Here is a 15777-nt window from a genome sequence, read left to right as displayed (position 1 = left end):
ACAAGAGACCCACCTCAAAACAGGGGACACATACAGACTGAAAGTGAAGGGCTGGAAAAAGATTTTCCATGCAAATAGGGACCAAAAGAAAGCAGGAGTAGCAATACTCATATCAGATAAAATAGACTTTAAAACAAAGGCTGTGAAAAGAGACAAAGAAGGTCACTACATAATGATCAAAGGATCAATCCAAGAAGAAGATATAACAATTATAAATATATATGCACCCAACACAGGAGCACCGCAGTATGTAAGACAAATGCTAACAAGTATGAAAGGAGAAATTAACAATAACACAATAATAGTGGGAGACTTTAATACCCCACTCACACCTATGGATAGATCAACTAAACAGAAAATTAACAAGGAAACACAAACTTTAAATGATACAATAGACCAGTTAGACCTAATTGATATCTATAGGACATTTCATCCCAAAACAATGAATTTCACCTTTTTCTCAAGCGCACATGGAACCTTCTCCAGGATAGATCACATCCTGGGCCATAAAGCTAGCCTTGGTAAATTCAAAAAAATAGAAATCATTCCAAGCATCTTTTCTGACCACAATGCAGTAAGATTAGATCTCAATTACAGGAGAAAAACTATTAAAAATTCCAACATATGGAGGCTGAACAACACGCTGCTGAATAACCAACAAATCACAGAAGAAATCAAAAAAGAAATCAAAATTTGCATAGAAACGAATGAAAATGAAAACACAACAACCCAAAACCTGTGGGACACAGTAAAAGCAGTCGTAAGGGGAAAGTTCATAGCAATACAGGCACACCTCAAGAAACAAGAAAAAAGTCAAATAAATAACCTAACTCTACACCTAAAGCAACTAGAAAAGGAAGAAATGAAGAACCCCAGGGTTAGTAGAAGGAAAGAAATCTTAAAAATTAGAGCAGAAATAAATGCAAAAGAAACAAAAGAGACCATAGCAAAAATCAACAAAGCCAAAAGCTGGTTCTTTGAAAGGATAAATAAAATCGACAAACCATTAGCCAGACTCATCAAGAAACAAAGGGAGAAAAATCAAATCAATAAAATTAGAAACGAAAATGGAGAGATCACAACAGACAACACAGAAATACAAAGGATCATAAGAGACTATTATCAACAATTATATGCCAATAAAATGGACAACGAGGAAGAAATGGACAAATTCTTAGAAAAGTACAACTTTCCAAAACTCGACCAGGAAGAAATAGAAAACCTTAACAGACCCATCACAAGCACGAAAATTGAAACTGTAATCAAAAATCTTCCAGCAAACAAAAGCCCAGGTCCAGATGGCTTCACAGCTGAATTCTACCAAAAATTTAGAGAAGAGCTAACACCTATCCTGCTCAAACTCTTCCAGAAAATTGCAGAGGAAGGTAAACTTCCAAACTCATTCTATGAGGCCACCATCACCCTAATACCAAAACCTGACAAAGATCCCACAAAAAAAGAAAACTACAGGCCAATATCACTAATGAACATAGATGCAAAAATCCTAAACAAAATTCTAGCAATCAGAATCCAACAACACATTAAAAAGATCATACACCATGACCAAGTGGGCTTTATCCCAGGGATGCAAGGATTCTTCAATATCCGCAAATCAATCAATGTAATACACCATATTAACAAACTGAAAAATAAAAACCATATGATTATTTCAATAGATGCAGAGAAAGCCTTTGACAAAATTCAACACCCATTTATGATAAAAACTCTCCAGAAAGCAGGAATAGAAGGAACATACCTCAACATAATAAAAGCTATATATGACAAACCCACAGCGAACATTATCCTCAATGGTGAAAAATTGAAAGCATTTCCTCTAAAGTCAGGAACAAGACAAGGGTGCCCACTTTCACCATTACTATTCAACATAGTTTTGGAAGTTTTGGCCACAGCAATCAGAGCAGAAAAAGAAATAAAAGGAATCCAAATTGGAAAAGAAGAAGTAAAACTCTCACTATTGGCAGATGACATGATCCTCTACATAGAAAACCCTAAAGACTCCACCAGAAAATTACTAGAACTAATCAATGATTATAGTAAAGTTGCAGGATATAAAATCAACACACAGAAATCCCTTGCATTCCTATACACTAATAATGAGAAAACAGAAAGAGAAATTAAGGAAACAATTCCATTCACCATTGCAACGAAAAGAATAAAATACTTAGGAATATATCTACCTAAAGAAACTAAAGACCTATATATAGAAAACTATAAAACACTGGTGAAAGAAATCAAAGAGGACACTAATAGATGGAGAAATATACCATGTTCATGGATTGGAAGAATCAATATAGTGAAAATGAGTATACTACCCAAAGCAATTTATAGATTCAACGCAATCCCTATCAAGCTACCAACAGTATTCTTCACAGAGCTAGAACAAATAATTTCACAATTTGTATGGAAATACAAAAAACCTCGAATAGCCAAAGCGATCTTGAGAAAGAAAAATGGAACTGGAGGAATCAACCTACCTGACTTCAGGCTCTACTACAAAGCCACAGTTATCAAGACAGTATGGTACTGGCACAAAGACAGAAATATAGATCAATGGAACAAAATAGAAAGCCCAGAGATAAATCCACGCACATATGGACACCTTATCTTTGACAAAGGAGGCAAGAATATACAATGGATTAAAGACAATCTCTTTAACAAGTGGTGCTGGGAAATCTGGTCAACCACTTGTAAAAGAATGAAACTAGAATACTTTCTAACACCATATACAAAAATAAACTCAAAATGGATTAAAGATCTCAACGTAAGACCAGAAACTATAAAACTCCTAGAGGAGAACATAGGCAAAACTCTCTCTGACATACATCACAGCAGGATCCTCTATGACCCACCTCCCAGAATATTGGAAATAAAAGCAAAAATAAACAAATGGGACCTAATTAAACTTAAAAGCTTCTGCACATCAAAGGAAACTATTAGCAAGGTGAAAAGACAGCCTTCAGAATGGGAGAAAATAATAGCAAATGAAGCAACCGACAAACAACTAATCTCAAAAATATACAAGCAACTCCTACAGCTCAACTCCAGAAAAATAAATGACCCAATCAAAAAATGGGCCAAAGAACTAAATAGACATTTCTCCAAAGAAGACATACAGATGGCTAACAAACACATGAAAAGATGCTCAACATCACTCATTATCAGAGAAATGCAAATCAAAACCACTAGGAGGTACCATTTCACACCAGTCAGAATGGCTGCAATCCAAAAGTCTACAAATAATAAATGCTGGAGAGGGTGTGGAGAAAAGGGAACCCTCTTACACTGTTGGTGGGAATGCAAACTAGTACAGCCACTATGGAGAACAGTGTGGAGATTCCTTAAAAAACTGGAAATAGAACTGCCTTATGATCCAGCAATCCCACTGCTGGGCATACACACTGAGGAAACCAGAAGGGAAAGAGACACGTGTACCCCAATGTTCATCGCAGCACTGTTTATAATAGCCAGGTCATGGAAGCAACCTAGATGTCCATCAGCAGATGAATGGATAAGAAAGCTGTGGTACATATACACAATGGAGTATTACTCAGCCATTAAAAAGAATACATTTGAATCAGTTCTAATGAGGTGGATGAAACTGGAGCCTATTATACAGAGTGAAGTAAGCCAGAAGGAAAAACACCAATACAGTATACTAACGCATATATATGGAATTTAGAAAGATGGTAACGATAACCCTGTATACGAGACAGCAAAAGAGACACTGACGTATAAAACAGTCTTATGGACTTTGTGGGAGAGGGAGAGGGTGGGAAGAATTGGGAGAATGGCATTGAAACATGTAAAATATCATGTATGAAACGAGATGCCAGTCCAGGTTCAATGCACGATACTGGATGCTTGGGGCTAGTGCACTGGGACGACCCAGAGGGATGGTATGGGGAGGGAGGAGGGAGGAGGGTTCAGGATGGGGAACACATGTATACCTGTGGTGGACTCATTTTGATGTTTGGCAAAGCTAATACAATTATGTGGAGTTTGAAAATAAAATAAAATTAATTAAAATTAAAAAAAAAAGAAAGTGAAAGTCACTCAGTCATGTTCCCATGGACTATACAGTCCATGGAATTCTCGAGGCCAGAATACTGGAGTGGGTAGCCTTTCCCTTCTCCAGGGTATCTTCCCAACCCATGGATTGAACCCAGGTCTCCCACATTGCAGGAGGATTCTTTACCAGATGAGCCACAAGGGAAGCCCAAGAATCCTGGAGTGGGTAGCCTTTTCCTTCTCCAGGGGAATCTTCCTGATACAAAAATTGGACTGAGGTCTACTCCACTGCAGGTGGATTCTTTACCAACTAGCTATCAGGGGAGCCCCTTTCACTTTCCCTGGTAAGGTAACCCAGAATACTCACTTGTGGGGTTGGCCCATAAGGCGAGGGGGCATTGTGAGTGGAAAGGGATGCATTGTGGATTGGGTCCATAAAGGAAGATTGATCAAGTAATAATATAGAAAGGATGATGGAAGCTGGCATTCTCACTGTTGGAGAAGAAGTCACAGGTTCAAAGACTGAGAAACTAGTCTGTGGAGTCACCACCTGTATTATCAATGCAAATCCATGCTTTTCTGTGTAGATAGATGATAGCAGGCCAGATGATATAGACAGATGACAGATAAATACAGATAAAGACAGATAGGTGTGTGTGTGTGTGTGTGTGTGTGTTTGTGTAGCTACAAAAGCACATTATACCTACTGCTTTCTACTGATATAGTATAGACACCTGAGCAGCTGCAGGGGTCTGGGATGGGGTTTTACACATGCCCAGCCAAAAAGATTGGGGCTGGCAGCTGATATGGATTTTGGGTCTCACGGCATCACTGGCTGGAGCAGCTCTCTTGGGGTTGAGGGGGAAGACAGGACGCAAGAAATTGGAATCTGCCCATCACTGACTCGATGGACATGAGTTTGGGTAAACTCCGGGAGTTGGTGATGGACAGGGAGGCCTGGCATGCTGCGATTCATGGGGTCGCTAAGAGTCGGACACGACTGAGTGACTGAACTGAACTGAACTGAACTGAATATAGAACCCTGGGAGTGATCAGCACCAAAATTTTCAGAGGTTTTTCAATGACTATGCTGGCAGTTGGCTTCATCATAGCAAAGTTTCTGGGGTTTTCTGCAGAGCAGGATACAGAGAACCATAGTCACTCCTGCTGCGTGGTTGACACTGATAGTCCCTGCCCTTCTTCTTTGTTCCTAGTTGTCTCTAGTTGTCTCAGCTCTGCTCTTCTCTGGGAAGGGTGAAAGCAAAGCAGGTCATTTGTGCAATGTTCTGAAAGGCTGGAGAAACTGGTCACTGATCCTGTTGTCTCTTTTAGTCATTTTTAATGTTTCCAGCAAGGGAAAATGTCTCAGGCTGGGGAAATCCCTTTTGATGCTGAGCAGTTCAGGCCTAGAGGAAGGGATGATGCAAACATCAGCTATTCTCCTCTTTTTGTGAGTTATTTTCAAGTGTGCTCTGTTGTATTGCTGAGGCTTCTTAGACCTATTTTCATTTACTGTGAGCTATCTAATTATGAGACAACAAAGGCTGGAGTCTCCACTCTGGTGATGAGTCTCCTATCTTGGAGATGTCACTTTGGTATTTCATCATTAAAGTGCTATTAGCTGTAGGTCTTTTTGTAGATGCTCTTTATCAAGTTGAGGAAATTTTTTTGTCTTCCTGTTTTGTGAGTTTTATCATGAATGAGTGTTGGAGCAATCTATTTTAAAACAAAATATAAATTTGAAAGATTGAGGAGATTTTCAAACAAGTTTGCTTCATACACCTGTCCCAAGCTGAGAAGTAGAATTGTCTTCTTTCCCCTTCTATTCCTGGGGAAAATGAAGGGGGAAATGTTTTCCATATCATTGCATAATTTTTTTCAGAAGATCAGGTAGATTCATAATCTTTCGCGTAGTTAGTACTACTTAAAAAGTCCCCACCATGTCAACACATTCCTTTTTCCAGTTGGTCAGGCTGTAAAATATATGTAAAGACTGAAGTAACCTGAGGCAAAATGCAGTCGGCCAAGGCTATCTGGCTGGCTGTCACCAATCCCTTCTCTGCATGGCCCAGGAACATGAACTAGATCTTATTCCCTTCTATCCCCCTGGAAGAACCCTTTCCATACTACATGGGTCATTTGTGTTTAAAAGGAGATTGGAATATGAATGCTGGAAACCACATCAAGTGGCTGAATGTCTCTTCCACATTCACAGGAACCTAGACATTCAGGATAAATGTTTATTGTTCATCTAGCATAGGGCCTGGTACTACATAGATAGTCATTAAACATGAAGGGGACGACAGGATAGATGGCTGGATGGCATCACTGACTCAATGGACGTGAGTCTGAGTGAACTCCGGGAGTTGGTGATGGACAGGGAGGCCTGGCGTGCTGCGGTTCATGGGGTTGCAGAGTCGGACATGACTGAGCGACTGAACTGAACTGAAAGATTTGTTGGATACATTGTTCCCAAATTATTAACAAATTTTCCCCAACTGTTGAGACTTCCAACACTTAGGTAGGGTAAAATGTGTTTTGCTTTCAACTCTAGGTTTTTGGTCCAAGGGGAATTATGAAAAATGCTGTTTCTGTGGCTGAGGATGAACAATGGAAGAGAATACGGACATTGCTCTCTCCAGCCTTCACCAGTGGGAAGCTCAAGGAGGTAAGAAAAGAATACGGTTTTCCATGAGCAACTTAAAGAATAAGGTAGAAAATAAATTCATATCCCTGTCTAAGGCGTGTGCCAAATTTGAGTTTCCTAAAATGGTTTTTATCTTCACATCCTAAAAGAGACATCATCAGATTCATAATAAAATGTCATTTACGGCTCCATGCCCCTGAAAACCAGGTTCTTCTAAAACTTGAAAACTTCTCCACATTTAACTTCCTGTGCTGTTGTGTTTTGTGTCTAGATGTTCCCTATCATTGGGAAGTATGGAGATGTGTTGGTGAGGAACCTGAGGAAGGAAGCAGAAAAAGGCAAGTCCGTCAACATGAAAGAGTAAGTAGGAGTGGAGCTTCTGGTCCTCTGAGCTCCAGGGAGACCCTTGTGTTTCGTGCCTTGGAGCCAAATTCCTACTGCTGAGTTACTCTAGTGACCAAACAGAAGCAGGTGTATGGTTTACAATGCCAGCTGGCCGGCCACCCAAGAATGAGTGGTGGCTCATGAAAATATCAGAAGTTATCTTCTGTGTACATGAGCCAGGATTAACTTCTCTGCTTAAGTGTCACCTTGGATATTCTGGGAGACAAAAATACAGTTTGGTCTTAAGTCAGGGAGCGTGATGCCTCCATCTCTGTTGGTTTTCTCAAGATTGCTTTGGCTATTTATGGTCTTGTATGGTATTTTTTTGGGCTGCAAAATGGCTGCAGATGGTGATTGCAGCCATGAAATTAAAAGATGCTTACTCCTTGGAAGGAAAGTTATGGCCAACCTAGACAGCATATTCAGAAGCAGAGACATTACTTTGCCAACAAAGTCCATCTAGTCAAGGCTATGGTTTTTCCAGTGGTCATGTATGGATGTGAGAGTTGGACTGTGAAGAAAGCTGAGCGCTGAAGAATTGATGTTTTTGAACTGTGGTGTTGGAGAAGACTCTTGAGAGTCCCTTAGACTGCAAGGAGATCCAACCAGTCCATCCTAAAGGAGATCAGTTCTGGGTGTTCATTGGAAGGACTGATGCTGAAACTGAAACTACAATACTTTGGCCACTTCATGTGAAGAGTTGACTCATTGGAAGAGACTCTAATGCTGGGAGGGATTGGGGGCAGGAAGAGAAGGGGACGACAGAGGATGAGATGGCTGGATGGCATCACCGACTCGATGGACATGAGTTTGAGTGAACTCTGGGAGTTGGTGATGGACAGGGAGGCCTGGCATGCTGCGATTCATGGGGTTGCAAAGAGTCGGACATGACTGAGCGACTGAACTGAACTGAACTGAACTGATGGTTCCATATAAACTTGAGGATTATTTGTTCTAGTTCTGTGAAAAGTACCACAAGTATTTTGATAGGGATTGCGCTAGATCTACTTGGGTTGCTTTGGGTTGTATGGACATTTTGGAAACGTTAATTGTAGCTATCCATGTACATGCAGCATCTTTCCGTTTGTTTGGATTTCCTTCATCATTTTATCGTTTACATAGTATAGGTCTTTCACTTCCCTGATTAAGTTTATTCCTAAGTGTTTTATTCTTTTAATGTGATTTTAAACAGGATTGTTTTATTATTTTCTCTTTCTTATAGTTCTTTATTACTGTATAGAAAAGCACCAGATTTCTGCATATTAATCACCTATCTGCCACTTTACTGAATTAATTTATTCTAGTTTTTTGGTGGAACTTCAGGGTTGCCTATATAAAGTATTATTTCATCTGCAAATAGTGATAGTTTTACATGTACCCTTCCAATTTGGATGCATTTTACTTCTTTTTCTTGTATTATTATGGCTAGGACTTCTAATTCTATATTGAGTAGAAAGGGCAAGCATGGGCATCCTTGTCTTGTTCCTGATTCTAGAGACTACTTACTGGTACAAAACAGACACATATCAATTGAATAAATTTGAGAGCTCCAAAATAAACCCTTATACTTAGAGTCAATTAATCTATGATAAAGGAGGTAGGAATATACAGTGGAGAAAAGACAGTCTCTTCAATAAGTATGCTGGGAAAACTGGACAGCTACATGTAAAAGAATGAAATTAGAACATTTTCCTATACCCTATAGAAAAACAAAACTCAAAATGGATTAAAGATCTAAATGTAAGACTGGAAAATCATTAAAACATAGAAGAAACAATAGGCAGAATGCTCTTTGCCATAAATATCATAACAATATGTTTTTGGATTTAACTCTTAAGAAAACAAGAGTAAAAATAAGCAAATGACCTAATTTTTTATTTTTGCTTAATTGAACTTAAAAATCTTTTGCACAGTGAAGTAAAATATTGATAAAATGAAAAGACCACCTAGTTAATGGATGGGAGAATAATTTGCAAATGATATGATGATAAGAGGTTAGTATCCAAAAATATATAAATGTCTCATACAACCCAAAATCTAAATAACAAACAACCCAATGAAAAATGAGCAGAAGATCTTAATAGACATTTTTTTCAAGCGAAGATATACAATTGAAAAGATGTTCAACATTGCAAATCATCAGAGAAATGCAAATCAAAATCACAAAACCAGCCAACACCTGTAAGTTTGGGTGAGGATGTGGAGAAAAGGAAACCCTGGTACAAGGTTGGTGGACTGTAAACTGATGCAGACACTGTGAGAAACCATATGGAGGTTTCTCCAAAAGCTTAAAGAGAACTATTGTCTGTGTTCCGTCATGTCCCACTCTCTGTGACCCCACAGACTGTAGCCCCCAGGCTCCTCTGTCCATGGGATTTCCCAGGCAAGAATACTGGATTGGGTAGCCATTCCCTTCTGCAGGGGATCTTCCTGACCCAGCGATCGAACCCAAATCTCCTGCCTTGCAGCCTGAGGACTGTGATATGATTCAGGAATTCCACCCTGAGTATACACCCAGTGAAAATGAATATACTAATTTGAAAAGATACATGCACCCCATTTCTTTTATCAGCTTTATTTACAGTAGCCAAGATATGGAAGAATGTAAGTATCTGTCAGTAGATGAATGTTGAAAGAAGATGTATCACATGTGTGTACACACACACACACACACACACACACACTCCACACAAGAAATATTACCAAGCCATATAAAAGAATGAAACTGTTCCATTTACAACAGCATGTATGGACGTAGAGGGTATCATGCTTAGTGAAATAAGTTAGAGAACGACAAACATTGCATGTTATCATTTGTATGTGGAATCTGAAAATAAAATGAATAAATATCAATATAACAAAACAGAAACAGACTCACAGTGTAGAAAACAAAGTGGTGGTTACCAGTGAGAAGTAGGAAGGGGAGTGCAAGATAGGACAGATGATTAAAAGGTACAAATTGCAATGTATAATGTAATTGTGCTACAGGGATAGACTGTACCTAACAAGGAATGTAGTCAATATTTAATAATAACTTTAAATGGAGTATTTAAAATCGTCCTTCTACACCTGAAACTAATGTGATATTGTATATCAACTCTGCTTTTGCGCTAAAGGGGCATCAGCTCTGAGCACAATTCTGTGGTAAGGTGAGACCCAGATCAATGTCCCCTTTCTTGACTCCCCAGGAAGAGTGAATTTGCTCCCTTTGCTCTGCTCAGACACAGTCCTTATACACCTTTTATTGCCATAGTCAAAGCACACTACTGTCCTCTGTCTGATTATGGGTTCTATCCTTCTGTGACTGAGCTCCTTGAGTTTGGGGGGTGGGGTCTAACTTGCCTTAGTGTCCCCATCCCCCCAGCACGGGGACAGTTGCATCATTCACACTTATACACACCTCAGGAGTGAGTGATAGTAGCAGACAGTCTTCCATGATCCAGCAGGTGGTTCTGAGAGAGTGTGGCTCTTGACCTGTCTTGCCTGGGCATCTGATTATATATGATTTTCTTGTTGACTCTGTTGGATATGGATAGTCAGCTGGTCCTGATTTTAACTGTCTGTGTCTGTCTTTCTCTACTCAGGGTCTTTGGGGCCTACAGCATGGATGTGATTACTAGCACATCATTTGGAGTGAATATTGATTCCCTTGGCAACCCGCAAGATCCCTTTGTGGAGAATGCTAAGAAGCTCTTAAGATTTAATATCCTCAATCCATTTCTTCTCTCAGTAGGTAAGTATCCTACTACATTTCTTTTTCTGTATTCTTCCTCCTGTCCCTCCTTCCCTCTCATTCTTTTTTCCTCTCTTCCTCCTTCCCTCCCTCCCTTTCTTCTTTTTCATAGGTTTATTGAGATATAATTCACCAATTTAAAATATACAATTCAATGGTTTTTATAACCTAAGTGCCCATTGATGGATAAATGGATAGGAAAAATGTGGTATTTATACACACAGACACAAACACAACAGAATACTCTTCAGCCATAAAAAGGAAGGAAATTCTTTCATTTGCAGCAATGTGGCTGGACCTCATGCTAAGTGAGATAAGTCAGACAGAAAGACAAATACTATATGTTGAATCAAAGGAAGAAATCCAAACTCATAGAAAAATGATGTCAGATTTTTGGTTACTAGAGACAGGGTTTGGGAGATAGAATTGGATGATGGTGGTCAAAAGGTACAAATTTCAGTTATTACTTAAATCAATAGTCCTGGTGCAATTTGCTTATAGGTATCCAGTTGTCTGAGCACCACTTACTGAAAAGCCTGTTTTGTCTCCATTGAATGGTCTTGGAAACATTTCCATTATTCAGTTGGCCATAGACACGTGGGTTTATTTCTAGACTCAAAATTTTATTCCATGGATATATGTCCATCTTTAGGCCAGTGCCACATTGCCTTGATTAATGTAGCTTTATGGTAAGTCTTAAAATCAGGAAAGGTGAGTCTTATAACTTTATTATTTTTTTCAGTAATATTTTGTCTTCTCTGAGCCCCTTCCAATTTCATATGAATTTATGCTAAGTTAGTCAGTTTATTCAAAGAGCTCAGCTAGAGTTCTGATAGGGAATATCTTCTATCTGTCAACGTGCCATCTTGACAATGTGAATGTTCTGATTCATGATCATGGCATGTTTTTCATTTATTTACATCTTCTTTAATTTAGTTCAACAAGGTTTTGTGGTTTTCAGAGTGTAAATTTTACATCTTTTATTTTATTCCTACTTATTCTATTCTTTTTGATGTTATTGTAAGTGGAGTTATTTTCTTAATGTCACTTTATATTATTTATTGCAATATAGAAATACAATTGATTTTGTGTTGTGATCTTGTATCTTTTTTTTCTTTTTATTTTAGTTGGAGGCTAATTACTTTACAATATCATAGTGGTTTTTGCCTTGATCTTGTATCTTGAAACCCTGCTGAACTTATTTATTTTTTCTAATAGGTTTTTAGTGGTTTTCTTAGGATTCCCTGTATAAAATATCATGTTGTCTGATAGCAGAGGTTTAGTCTTCATTTCCTATATGGATATATTTTATTTAATTTTCTTGACTAATTCTTCTGGTTAGAATGTCAGGTACAGTTTTGGGTAGAAGTGGTGAAAAAGGCTTCCTTGTCTTATTCTTAATCTTAGAGAAAATCATCCAGTTTTTCACTATTAGGTATTAGTGTTAACTATGGGTTTACATAAGTTGTTAAATATGTGCTTTTCATAGATTCCTTTTATCAGGTTGATGAAAGTCCCTTCTGTTTCTGTTTGCTGAGAGTTGTTTTTTTTTTTTTTAATCACAAGCACGTATTGGATTTTTGTTACATGCTTCTTATGCATCTATTAGATAATTGTGTGGTCATTGTTTATTACTCTATTGAAATGGCATATTATACAACCTTGCCTTCCTGGGATAAAGCACACTTATACATGATGTATACATCTTTTTATATGTTAGTAGATTCAGTTTGCTAGTATTTTGTTGAGGATCTGTGTATCCATGGTCATAGATACATTGATCTATAGTTTTTTTCTTCCTCTACTATCTTATTGTTTCTCACACCAGGTTAATACTGATTCTGAAGAGTGACTTTCAGAGTATTCTGTCATCTTCTATTTGTTTGATGAATTAGTGGAAAATTGGCATTAATTCTTTAATTATTTGAGTAGTGTTCAGCATGGAAACCATCTGGACCTGAGCTTTTCATTTTCAAGTTGTGGGTGGTGTCTTGATTATCAAATCAAACTGTATTTCTTATAGGTCTATTCACATTGTTTCTTTCTTTTTGAGTAGTTTCTGTTTAATAATTTTTTACAGTATATTAATTTATTTTAATTGGAAGATAATTACATTACAATATTATGAGGTCTTTTGTCATCCATCAACATGAATCAGTCACAAGTATACATGTGTCTCCCCGTCCTGAAATCCCCTTCTCACCCCTCTCCACACCCTATCCCTCTGGGTTATCCCAGAGCACCAGCTTTGGTGCCCTGCTTCATATATCAAACTTCCACTGGTCATCTATTTTACATATGGTAATGTACATGTTTCAGTGCTATTCTCTCAAATCACCCCACCCTTGCCTTCTCCCACTGAGTCCAAAAGTCTGTTCTTTACATCTGTGTCTCTTTTACTGCCCTGCATGTAGGATTGTCAGTACCTTCTTTCCAAATTCCATATATGTGCATTAATATACAGTATTTTTTTCCTCTTTCTGACTTATTTCACTCTGTATAATAAGCCCCAGGTTCATCCACCTCATTAGAACTGACTCATAAGTGTTCCTTTTTATAGTGAGTAATATTCCATTATGTATATGTACCACAATTTCCATATCTATTCATGTGCTGAGGGACATCTAGGTTGCTTCCATGTCCTAGCTATTGTAAATAGTGCTGCCATGAACACTGGGGTACATGTGTCTCTTTCAGTTCTGGTTTTCTTGGGGTGTATGCCTAGCAGTGGGCTTGCTGGGTCATATGGCAGTTCTATTCCCAGTTTTTTAAGGAATCTCCACACTGTTCTTCATGTGGCTGGGTTGGTTTGCTTTCCCACCAACAGTGTAAGAGAGTTTCCTTTTCTCCAAACCCTCTCCAGCATTTATTGTTTGTAGACTTTTTGATCAGAGAAGGCAGTGGCACCCCACTCCAGTACTCTTGCCTGGAAAATCCCATGGGCGGAGGAGCCTGGTAGGCTGCAGTCCATGGGGTCACTAAAAGTCGGACACGACTGAGCGATTTCACTTTCACTTTTCACTTTCCTGCATTGGAGAAGGAAATGGCAACCCACTCCAGTGTTCTTGCCTGGAGAATCCCAGGGATGGGGGAGCCTGGTGGGCTGCCATCTATGGGGTCGCACAGAGTCGGACACGACTGAAGTGACTTAGCAGCAGAAGTAGCAGCAGACTTTTTGATAATGGCCATTCTGACTCATGTGAGATGATACCTCATTGTGGTTTTGATTTGCAGTTCTCTAATAATGAGTGAGATAGCATATTCAAAAGCACAGACATTACTTTGCCAACAAAAGTCTGTCTAGTCAAGGCTGTGGTTTTTCCAATAGTCATGTATGGATGTGAAAATTGGACTGTGAAGAAAGCTGAGCGCCGAAGACTTGATGCTTTTGAACTGTGGTGTTGGAGAAGACTCTTGAGAGTCCCTTGGACTGCAAGGAGATCCAACCAGTCCATCCTAAAGTCCTGGGTGTTCTTTGGAAGGACTGATGCTAAAGCTGAAACTCCAGTACTTTGGCCACCTCATGCAAAGGTTCGACTTATTGGAAAAGACTCTGATGCTGGGAGGGATTGAGGGCAGTAGGAGAAGGGGACAACAGAGGATGAGATGGCTGGATGGTATCACTGACTCGATGGACATGAGTCTGAATGAACTCCGGGAGTTGGTGATGGACAGGGAGGCCTGGTGTGCTGCAATTCATGGGGTTGCAAAGAGTCAGACATGACTGAGCGACTGAACTGAACTGAATAATGAGTGAAGTTGAACATCTTTTCACGTGTTTATTAGCCATCTTTATGTCTTCTTTGGAGAAATGTCTGTTTAGGTCTTTTGCCCAGTTTTTGACTGGGTTGTTCATTTTTCTGGTATCGAACTATATGAGGAGCTGCTTGTATATTTTGGAGATTAATTCTTTGTCAGTTTCTTCATTTGCTACTATATTCTCCCAGTCTGAGGGCTATCTTTTCACCTTGCTTATGGTTTCCTTCATTGTGGGAAAGCTTTTAAGTCCCATTTGTTTATTTTTGTTTTTATTTCCATTACTCTGGGAGGTCGGTCCTAGAGCATCTTGCTGTGATTTATGTCAGAGAGTGTTCTGCCTTTGTTTTCTTCTTTTTATAGTTTTTGGCCTTTCATCTATTTTGAGTTTATTTTTGTGTATGGTGTTAGAAGATATTCTAGTTTCATTCTTTTACACATATTTGACCAGTTTTCCCAGCACAACATTTTGAAGAGACTGTCTTTTCTCTATTGTATATTTTTGCCTCCTTTGTCATAGATAAGGCATCTTTGGTGTGGGGATTTACCTCTGGACTTGCTATTTGTCCCATTGATCTATATTGATTTCTGTCTTTGTGCCATTACCATTCTGTCTTGATGACTGTAGCTTTGTAGTATACTCTTCTCTGGTGGCTTAGACAGTAAAGAATCTGGCTACAATGCAGGAGACCTGGGTTCAATTCCTGCGTTGGAAAGATCCCCTGGAGAAAGAAATGGAAACCTACTCCAGTACTCTTGCCTGGAGGATCCCATGGACAGAGGCACCTGGAGGACTATAGACCATGGGGTCACAAAAAGTCAGACAGGGCTGAGTGACTAACACTGTCACTTTCTTTCAGTATAGTCTGAAGTCAGGAAGATTGATTCCTCCAGTTCCATTCTTTCTCAATATTGCTTTGAAAGCATTCCCTCTAAAATCAGGAGCAAGACAAGGGTTCCCACTCTCACCACTACTATTCAACATAGTTTTGGAAGTTCTAGCCACAGCAATCAGAGATGAAAAGAAATAAAAGGAGTCCAGACTGAAAAGAATAAGTTAAACTCACAGTGTTTACAGATAACATCATCCTCTACATAGAAAACCCTAAAGATGCCATGAGAAAATTACTAGAGCTAATCAATGAATATAGTAAAGTTGCAGGATATAAAATTAATACACAGAAATCCCTTGCATTCCTATATAATAACAATGAAAAATCAGAAGGAG

The 15777-nt window shown here is 38.9% G+C and overlaps 1 protein-coding gene across 1 annotated transcript in view; it reads left to right on the top strand.

Annotated features, from left to right (window-relative positions):
- Positions 1-15777, top strand: part of LOC139179601 (cytochrome P450 3A24) — a 50700-nt gene that overhangs the window by 19836 nt on the left and 15087 nt on the right. The window contains exons 5-7 of the mRNA XM_070779222.1: positions 6584-6697; positions 6948-7036; positions 10645-10793. Coding sequence (XP_070635323.1) covers positions 6584-6697; positions 6948-7036; positions 10645-10793 — 352 coding nt within the window. The remainder of the gene's footprint in view (positions 1-6583; positions 6698-6947; positions 7037-10644; positions 10794-15777) is intronic.

Source organism: Bos indicus, chromosome 25 (assembly GCF_029378745.1).
Source record: "Bos indicus isolate NIAB-ARS_2022 breed Sahiwal x Tharparkar chromosome 25, NIAB-ARS_B.indTharparkar_mat_pri_1.0, whole genome shotgun sequence".
NCBI classification, from domain to species: Eukaryota; Metazoa; Chordata; class Mammalia; order Artiodactyla; family Bovidae; genus Bos; species Bos indicus.
This window is presented reverse-complemented; position numbering and strand designations above follow the sequence as displayed.